The following is a 10384-nucleotide window of genomic DNA, read 5'->3' as shown; positions in this document are numbered from 1 at the left end:
ACAAGCACCCAGCCATCAAGTCTGTCTGTCTGTCTGTCTCTCCTTCTCTCTCTCTCTCTCTCTCTCTCTCTCTCTAGAGCAGGCACTTCTCACTCTGTGCATCTCGAAGCCAAGTTAGCAAAACCGCAAAGACTTGGCTGATTCAAACACAAGCTATCGTATTATTATTGGCCCAAATTACCTACTTTCTTCTCGCAGAGCAAGCCAATATCCACAACGGCACTGACGCCTCCTGCAGGGCAAAAGTCTCACCAGTAGCGGGTGAGGAGCATCGCGTTTTACTTACAGCTCCAAACCCAGGGTGGCTGGAAAATGTGTGCAGCTGCAATTAAGTTCAAACCCCCTCGAGCAGATCCCACCTTTAAGATCTGCAATTTCATAGGAAACGCTTTCCATCTTCCATATTACAAACCAGGAAAACAAATCTCCCTGAGCCCTTCAGGAACCAGCTCTTACCCAAATGCTACAACAGAGAAGGCTAATTCTGCACTCGCCCCTTCTTCCCCAGGCTTGAGCCCCAAAGCAGGGCCACCGGACCACCCACTCTTGCAGGGTCACAGCCAAGCCTTCCGCCGCCGGCAGCGCCCGCCTTTAAAGTAGACGCGCGCGCGCGAGCAGTCCGGTTGCCCCCGAATTCAACTTCCGGCCACACAGGGAGAGGATGTTTTCCTACTGGCGTTACGACTCGCGGGTGGGCGGGCGCGCGCGCGCGCGCGCTCAGCCACGCCCTCCTAGCCACGCCCTCACCACGCCTCGTGGGCGCGCGAGGAGGGGCGGGGCCGCGTGGGCCGACCCAGCTCGCGGCGTTCCTTTTCGCATTTTCAGCGCGCGCTGTCCCGCGGAGACACGCCCCGAGCGGACGACGTGAGCGCGCCCGCGCACGCTCGCTCCCGGCGCCCTCGGTGACGTGCCTGGCCGAGGCCGCGCTAGGGCGCTCGTAGCTTGCCCAGGGCCGCTGTCATGGCGTCGGAGGCGCTGGCTGAGGAGAGCCGGCTGCGGTCTCTGTAGAGCGCGGGGAGGGTGGCCGGGTATGGAGAGCGGCCCTGACAGCCTGCAGCCGCTAGAACACGGGGTGGCGGCCGGGTCAGCGCCGGGGACAGATTCTCCTTTGGAAAGGCGACCGGAGCCGGGACTCGCCGCCGGGGATGGTCCTGGAGTCGGGGCGGCGGAGAGCGGCGGCGGGAACGGGCAAGGGGCGGCGGCGGCGGCGGGCCCGAGCCTCCCGGACTCAGTTTCCCCCACGGGCTCTCCTCAGGCTCCCGGACCGTGCAGCTCCTCGGACTTAAAACAGAGCGCTTCGGAGAGTCCGGTGGCCGCGGAGGCGCCTGTGAGAGGGCGGCACAAGGTGACCGGCTCCCCGGAGCCCGCCGAGGCCGGAGCGGGCCGCGGGTCGGGACCGGCCGGCGACCCCGGAGCCCGGGGTCCCGCGCCCGCCGGCTCCGGGGAGCCCAGCAGCGCCGGCGGCCTGAGCAGCAGTGGCAGCGAGCCCAGCCCTCCTGGGGAATCGCCGAGCCTGGACTCCCTGGAGTCGTTCTCCAACCTCCATTCTTTCCCCAGTAGCTCCGAGTTCAATAGTGAAGAGGGAGCCGAACCCCCCAGGGTCCCCGAGGAGAACGAAGAGGGCGAGGGCGCGGCCGGGGTGGCCCGCGCCGCCCCTCTGTGCCGAGAGGAGGACGGCGAGGACAGCGCTCAGGTGTTGGCGGCCTCCAAGGAACGCTTTCCCGGACAATCTGTGTATCACATCAAGTGGATCCAGTGGAAGGAAGAGAACACGCCCATCATCACCCAGAACGAGAACGGACCCTGCCCTTTGCTGGCCATCCTCAATGTGTTGCTGCTGGCCTGGAAGGTACATTCTGCAGCTTTCTACTTCCTCCAGCTTCTGGGAGGGGCGAGAAGGGGTGAGGAAGCTTGGCTGCTTGTCAGCTGATGGCTTCCTCCTTTTCTCCATTAATCTCTCCCTCTTTTCTTCTTAGATGACATTTATTCCAGGACTCCCTTGTGGAAAGAATATGCGCGTGTGTGTATGCCTATATGCACAAGTATATGATCCATATAACAGTCAATCTCTATATACATCTGATCGATCTATCTACCTACCTATCTACCAATCTACCTACCTACTTACCTAGCTACCTACCTACCTAGCTACCTACCTACCTACCTACCTACCTACCTACCTATCTATCTATCTATCTATCTATCTATCTATCTATCTATCTATCTATCTATCTATCTATGTATGTATGTATGTATCTATCTATCTATCTATCTATCTATCTATCTATCTATCTATCTATCGGGTTCTATCTCTTTAGCTACCTATCTAAAACAGTTGAGCCTCCGACCTCAAATCTCTCTGATAGTGTTTCAGAATTCAACATTTAGTTGAACCCCGTGTGTGGCTGGTCTACTGAATTTGCAAAGTAGGATTTAGAGCATCCTACACTTTATGAATATTTTAAACTCTACTTTCCTATATTACTTCTAATTAGCTGACCATATCATATGCAAAAGATGGGAGAATTGGAGAAAGTACTCTTAAGAAGTTGCCCTCAGTCTATGATATTGTGAAGTAGGTTTTGGTTATTATGGTAGCAATACCCAAATATTATAATGGTTATTGATTATAGTTAATAATTGATAGCTAGTCAATTTTCCAGCAAATGCTTGCCCAATTTGGGTGTGTATACTTAAGAGAAGGGACATAGGGAAGAAGTGGGCCTCTACACAAAGTGCATCGAATGAAGTGCATTTAATTGGTCCAAGATCCAATTACCATAGTGTCTTTGGTTTCAAAGAAATTTCATTTTATGCATGATTTTTTCCTTGCTTCACTTCTTTGCGTTGACTTAAGAGATATTAGCATATTATTATTATTACCTCTCACCATGAATTAGAACTTGTTAAGAGAACTCAAGCTATTGCAACTAAAATATGTCTAAGGTAATGGAGTGGCAAAGAGAAGGGCAAGTTACTTTCAGAGTGAGTTACTTGTAAATGAAATGTCCTCTTTTAAGCATGTAGTTTCAGGGTACTAAGATGCAAATCACAGAGCTGATTATTTTCAAGTTGATATTGTATCTGTGAGTAAAATGTTCCTTAGAAGAAAAATAGCTTGCATAATTCCCACTAGGTAGGAAGAAAATCAAGTTAAGGGAACAAGATTTATTACATGCCTTCTCTTCCCATGGCTAGCAAGGGCTGATACCAAAGAAATAAGATTAGAAACATTGCCATTATGTGGTGCATAATAAAATGCGGATGTTTTGAAGGGAGTCAAAGCCTCATCTTGAAGAGTTGTGAAGCCGGGCGCTGGTGGCTCACGCCTGTAATCCTAGCTACTCAGGAGGCTGAGATCTGAGGATCACGGTTCAAAGCCAGCCGGGGCAGGAGAGACCGTGAGACTCCTATCTCCAATAAACCACCAGAAAACCGGAAGTGGCGCTGTAGCTCAAGTGGTAGAGCACTCGCCTTGAGCTGAAGAGCTGAGGGACAGCGCCCAAGCCCAGAGTTCAAGCCCCACGACCGACAAAAAAAAAAAAAAAAAGAGTTGTGAAGATATTCGGGCTTCCCACATTGAAATGCTTAAAACTTTAAAGAGTTATAGCTAGTTGTGGTGGCTCATGCCTGTAAATCCCATACTGGGGAGGCTAAAGCAGGAGGATCACAAATTTGATACCGTCTTAGCTATATAGTGAGATACTGTCACACACACAAAAAAAACCTGAATAAGCAATGCAGAATAATAATGATAGGTTATTTGAGAGAAGTGGAAATGCATTAGATTTCCAAAACATAGAAATTTTTCTTTGGTTTGGCATAGCTCCAGAAAACTAAATGGAATTTGTGGATCTTGAACTATGCTTTTAAGGAAAAGAATTTAGAATAGCAGGGAAATATAATTCCTAGGGGAGAGAAGAATGTGAACAAAAGGAATGAAAATAGAATAAAGTGTGTGTGTGTGTGTGTGTGTGTTAGATAAAGTGTGTGTGTGTGTGTGTGTGTGTGTGTGTGTGTGTGTGTTAGATGTTGGGAGTGATAAGTTTATATTGGAGATCAATTTAAAAAATCAAAATGAAAAGATCAGGAGGACCACTTGATTGAAACCCTGACTAGGGAGTTAGAATTGGTTCAGTGGGCTCAGTCTCCTTCAGGAAGGAATAACTACTTATTTCTAAGGAAGACCCCACAGAAGATAACCTGTTAATTAGGTCTTCAGATGAATAGAGGTTTTCTGAGCCAGTTATATTTAAAGATGCTGAAGTACCAAGACAAACAAAACATCAAAAACCAAAAAACAGCTATTCTTTTTTTGGGACCTCCATCCTTGATTGAAGTGCAATGGAGAGGAAAAGGAAATAAATTAGCAGGAAATAAAATTAATGGTCAAGTGTGCTCGAGTAGGCATGCTAATGAATTTGAAGATTATTTTGTAAATCTGTGGATTGTGGTACTTTTTCCTTCCCCTAGGCTATTTATGCACAAAAAAATCAGTTCTCAGTCATCATTAATGGCTCATAATGGAGATGGATTAAAAAATTATGTAGAGCAGTATAGGAGACCATTGGTGTTCGTGGGTCTGTGGGTCCAAGGAGACACCACAGAGGGAAACCAGAGCATGCTCAGGATGCATAGAGTTTAGCACTGCTCTTGGATGCTTGGTCCATTTTTCTCATAACAACACCCTACTTCTGCTAAAGATACGCTGCTTTTCAACAAATCTTATAAATATTCAGCTTATCACTTAAGCATATTTTATTTTGTTTTGTTTTCTTGCTTGTCTTGGGCCTTGAATTCTGAACTTGGGCACTTTCCCTAAGCTCCTTTTGCTCGAGGCTAGCATTCTACCTTTTGAGCCACAGCACAACTTCTGGCTTTTTCTGTGATTAATTGGAGATAAAGAGTCTCACAGACTTTCCTGCCTGGGCTGGCTTTGAACCATGATCCTCAGATCTCAGCCTCCTGAGTAGCTAGGATTTCAGGCATGAACCACTGGTGCCCAGCTAAGCCCATTAACTTTTTGCCTTCATTTTCACAGAAGGAAGAGCAGGTATACGGCAGATCACACAGTGATCTAAACACAACAGATGATAATGTCAGACTGGTTAAGATTGCCTGTGAATCAACTGAGCTACGTAATGTGCTCACAGGAACTTAAATTTTTTGTTTTTGAAATTTCCTTTGATAAAAAAATCTATTTTTCCCTGACCATGCTCAGTCATGTAATAAATCCACAAATGTAATTTTCAAAGTGAGCCAGGGGTTCTAAGAGGTCAAAATTATTTTCAAATAATCCTAAGATCTTATTTACCTTTTTCGGTTGTCAGTAGATTCCCAGACTATGTGATGGGTGATGACATTGCCCTAAAAGTTAATAGGATATGTCCATATAGTCTTATGTTTTAAATCCTTCTCAGTTTTACTTTCCAATGTGGCAAATATTGGTAGCTATAACTCACATAGAGGTCCTTAGACATTTTTTTTTTTTTTTGCCTACAACGACAAATTCTTTTACAGTAATTTTATAGATTTGACCTCAGACATTTTTAATATTGTAAAAGACTGAGAAATATTTGAGAAATGTTGAAGGAGAGAAAATAATAAGATATGAATGTAGTGTGAGACTCGAGGATCCATCACTAAAGGTGCTTAGACTTGGTACATAGCTGATGAGCTATTCTAAGCACTATGTAAAATGATGAATGTTTTATATATGCATATGTGTATATACACACACACTCTTTTTCCTTCGGTGTTGAAGAGCAAACCCAGGACTTTATACACTAAATGCACCCTTTATCACTGAGCCATGTCTATTTACTTACTTATTTAGTGCTCTGAGTCAGTCCCCAGGACCTTGCACATAGTAAGCTCAGAAAGAGCTGATGAAGATAGCTGGTTTTGGGTAGGAAATTCCTCACCATCTCTCTTTGATGAAGACAAAGTAACAGTACCAATGATTAATTCATCACTAACTTGCTATAACAAAATGAAGGCAATGACACCATTCCTTCAAATCTGGATAATAGAGACTGGTTGACTCTTTTTAAGTAATAAAGAAGATTCAATGGAATAATTTTAGAAGATGAGTTGATGCCAGAGTTTAGTGGTATGAAATTAGAAATGTCTCCTCACTATGTAAAATACAAATGTTTATTATGTCTCAAGAAAGAGGTCAAAATGTTAGAGAAAATTGAATTGTGGGGTTATTGCATAGATACAGGTATGCTAACTATAAAAATAAATAAACTCTCCAGAGAATGATAGGCTACAGTCTTCAACTTTTTTCTCATATGAGGACATAAATTGCCAAAAGAAGCATCCTGTCTTGCCTCTACTTCTTCCTTCATTCCATTTTACAGTAGACAAAGAAAACTGAGAGAAAAGGATTAAAAAGGACCGTACTAAAAGCAAGCCAGTGAAAAGAAGCATTTGTACAATTTGAGATAGAGAATGAGAAACAGAAATAGGACCATATTATGATAGTAGTCAGGAAGAGATGATATAATTATTTTTGTGTGTGGGCCAATACCAGAGCTTGAACTCAGAGTCTCTTCACTCAGCTTTCTTGCTCACAACTACTGCTGTACCACTTGAGCCACATCTTCAGTACAGCATTTTGCTGATTAATTGGAGATGAATCCTCAAAGATTTTCTTCCCCAGGCTGGCTTCAAACCTCAATCTTCCAGGTCTCAGCCTCCGTAGTTGTTAGGATTACAGGTGTGAGCCTGTAAGTGAGAAAATGTAATTTTAAAAAAGTGGCTAGTTATCATTGTCAAATGCATTAAGGAGCAGATGGAGTAGGAAAGATCTTGCCAAACAAGGCCAGGTGCCAGGGACAAGGCCACTAAAAAAATCACAGTTATGTAGTCCTTACAGTGGGTACAGGTTACTTTAGAGAAACGAAACAGCTATGTTAATTTCTGAAAGAATGAGTTAAAGAAGATAAAGTCCTGTAGAAGTTGACATGTAATACTTTCCATCATGGCAGAGTCCCCGTGGAATTCATCGGTACTTAGAAATTAGAGCTGGCACCAGTGGCTCACGCCTGTAATCCTAGCTATTAGGAGGCTGAGATCTAAGAAATGTGGTTCAAAGCCAGCCTGGGCAGGAAAGTCCGTGAGACTCTTATCTCCAATAAACCACCAGAAAACCAGAAATGGCACTGTGGCTCAAGTGGTAGAGTACCCACCTAGAACTGAAGAGCTCAGAGTTCAAGCCCTTCAACCAATCAAAAAACAAATAAATAAAACAAAACAAAATCCAGCATGTCAGACTTATGTAAAATTCAAGTCTCACTTCCTGGCTTTTTTATTTTCATTTTTTTGAGGGGGGGCTGGTCTTAGGGCTTGAAATCTGGGCCCAGACTCTGACCCTAAGCTTCTGTTGTTCAAGGTTAGTGCTCTGTCACTTGAGCCACAGCACCATTTCTGGCTTTTTCTGAATAGTTTATTGAAGGTAAGAGTCTCATGGACTCTCCTGCCTGGGCTGGCTTCAAGCCACAATCCTTAGATCTCAGCCTCCTGAGTAGCTAGAATTACAGGTGTTAGTCATCAACACCTGGCCAGATTCATTTTTATTAGCGTATATTAATTATGCAAAACAATGGGATTCATTATTACATTTTCACACACATATATAATATACTTTAATCATACTCAGCACCCCCATTAGCTTCTTAATCTACAGAAGGCACTAAAAATTCAAATGAGAAACATGAGCAAAGCTGGGTGCTGGTGACTTAAGCCTATAATAATCCTAGATACTCAGGAGGCTGAGATCTTAGGATCGAAGTTCAAAGCCAGCCTGGGCAGGAAGGCTGTAAGACTCGTATCTCCAGTTAACCACCAGAAAACCATATGTGGCTCAAAGTGTTACACTACTAGCCTTGAGTGAAAGAGCTCAGGGATAGCAGCCAGCCCCTGAGTTCAAGCCCTATGACCAACAAAGAATAGAAAGAAAAGAAACATGAGCGACAAAATGGCAAAGTAAGAAAATGGCCATGCATAGAGAAGAGAGTGCAAGTTCATGTGGACATTCCTGTCTCACTATCTTCTGCAAACTGAGGCTCTGAACGTGTCACTCTGTCAACTGCAATGAGCTTTGCTGTGCTTCCCTCCCTTTTTTGAGTCTCTTTACAGAGACCTCATCTGGGCTTTACTTTTCCCCTGACCTATAGGAAAATTGCAGTCCCACCAATGTTCCCATGTTCTCTTTTCCTCAAGAAAGCTAAACTCTTTTGAGGTTTTCTGAGTGTGTTTATGACTTGTAAAAAAAAAAAAAAGGAAAACAGATGGTGAGCCAAAGGTTCTATCTTAGCCTCTGCCCACTCGGTTTTAAATATAGATCTTGTAAGAAGAGATTAAAAACTTCACACCGTGGTGAGGCTTTGTTTACACGAAAGATTTAAGAAACATTTTTCAGGCTTCCTTCCTTCCCCAGTGTCTCCCAAGAATTACAGGTGGTGTGCATCTCTGGATTTGCAAGCTAAAGCACAGGAGAGCCTAATGGTAGTATGATCTTGCCAGTGGATGTTTCCTCCTATCAGTGAACAGATATGTCCATTTTCTCCAGTCTGAGACAGGAATATTCTTCAGTGAGAATCTTCCCTTTCCCTTTCAGTTGTGCCTGTTGAGGTCTGGGTGAAGAATGATAAGGCTTTGAAATGATGATAAGTAGTAGTAGAAAAGGCAACCTTCCCATTGCTGAGCTATTACCACTCCACCCACAGATGATGATTTACATATTTCATTGAATGAAATATTTTACTGTTTCTTTTCTTTTTCTGAAAAGGAAAATTGACACAATAAATTGGGAGGATTTGAGTATAGTTACTGGATAAAAGATGGCAGTTACAATCATTGACTGAAGTAAGTTTGTGCTGTTATAGGCCTAGGGGTATAACTCAAGTGATAGAATGCTTAACACCTAGTATGTAGTAGGTCCTTGGCTCAAGAAAAGAGGGAAGAAGAAGAGGGAAGAGAATGAAAGGGAGGGAGAGGGAGGGGAATCTATACATATAGGTGGTAAAACTACAGTGTTTTTTAAAGTTTTACATTGTAATTGAAAGTCATGAAGACGAATTTTCAGTGTATAGATATTACCTTAATTTTTTTTTTTACTCCATTGTAGGTTTTGAACTCAGGGTCTGGGTACCTGTCCCTGAACTCCTTTGCTCAAGACCAGTGCTGTGCCATTTTGAGCCATAGCTCCACTTTCAGTTTTTGAGTTGTTAATTGGAGTTAAATGAGATCCTTCGATCTCAACTTCCTGAGTAGCCAGGATTATAGGCATAAGCCACTGGTGCCTGGCCTTGTATTCATTTTAACCATTTAAAAATAGCCAAAGTAGCCGGGCGCTGGTGGCTCACGCCTGTAATCCTAGCTACTCAGGAGGCTGAGATCTGAGGATCGCAGTTCAAAGCCAGCCCGGGCAGGAGAGACCGTGAGACTCCTATCTCCAATAAACCACCAGAAAACCGGAAGTGGTGCTGTAGCTCAAGTGGTAGAGCGCTAGCCTTGAGCTGAAGAGCTGAGGGACAGCGCCCAGGCCCAGAGTTCAAGCCCCACGGCCGACCAAAAAAAAAAAAAAAAAAATAGCCAAAGTAGGGCTGGGAAGGTGGCTCAGTGGTAGAGTGCTTGCCTTGCATGCATGAGGCCCTGGGTTTGATTCCTCAGCACCCCATAAGCAAAAAGAAAAAAGCCAGAAGTGGCGCTGTGGCTCAAGTGGTAGAGCACTAGCCTTGAGCTGAAGAGCTGAGGGACAGCTCCTAGGCCCAGAGTTCAGGCCCACCACCGAACCCCCCCCCCAAAAAAAAGCCAACGTAGACTGAAGTTGTGGGATATTATGCTATGTTCAATCCTGTCCTGAATAGAACTGTTCTATTGGTGCCCTGTCACATATTTGGTGTCTCTTCCCAACCTGTAGCCCAGTCTCCTGTTGTGCAGGACACTATTGTAGGGGTATAATGGCAATTATGATGGGTAGTAAAAGTTATGGCACTTGGCTTTGAAAACAGATTTCTCAAGGGTTTTGTTTGATCTTAAATCACTCTAAATTTTAAGGTGACAGAACTTCATTATCTTTTATAAAGGTTGATTCTAAAGATTCTAATAAATATGAATAATGTACACATAAACTGAATACATATATACACATTAGAAACATATATTATTCAAAAATCATTTTAGCCATCCAAAACATCGGATTTGATAGGAATAATACTTTCTTTTTCAGGTGAAACTTCCACCAATGATGGAAATCATAACTGCTGAGCAGCTGATGGAATATTTAGGTTTGTGTTGAAGAATGGATGATTTTACATCTTTTCCAAAATAAGACAGTTTTCAACACAGATATTTATAGTCTCACCTTTCTAAA

General features: G+C 43.8%; 1 protein-coding gene across 2 annotated transcripts in view; it reads left to right on the top strand.

Annotated features, from left to right (window-relative positions):
• Positions 1 to 963: 963 nt before the first annotated feature.
• Positions 964 to 10384, top strand: part of Mindy2 (MINDY lysine 48 deubiquitinase 2) — a 43690-nt gene continuing 34269 nt past the window's right edge. For both annotated transcript variants that reach the window (XM_069995318.1, XM_069995317.1), the window contains exons 1-2: positions 964 to 1849; positions 10241 to 10298. In XM_069995318.1, coding sequence (XP_069851419.1) covers positions 1031 to 1849; positions 10241 to 10298 — 877 coding nt within the window. In that variant the 5' untranslated portion in view covers positions 964 to 1030. The remainder of the gene's footprint in view (positions 1850 to 10240; positions 10299 to 10384) is intronic.

The sequence above is a fragment of the Dipodomys merriami genome, unplaced genomic scaffold, assembly GCF_024711535.1.
Source record: "Dipodomys merriami isolate MVZ:Mamm:240054 unplaced genomic scaffold, mDipMer1.0.p SCAF_48, whole genome shotgun sequence".
Classification (NCBI taxonomy): domain Eukaryota; kingdom Metazoa; phylum Chordata; class Mammalia; order Rodentia; family Heteromyidae; genus Dipodomys; species Dipodomys merriami.
The sequence above is the reverse complement of the archived record's forward strand: the minus strand, read 5'-3'. Positions and strand labels throughout refer to the sequence as shown.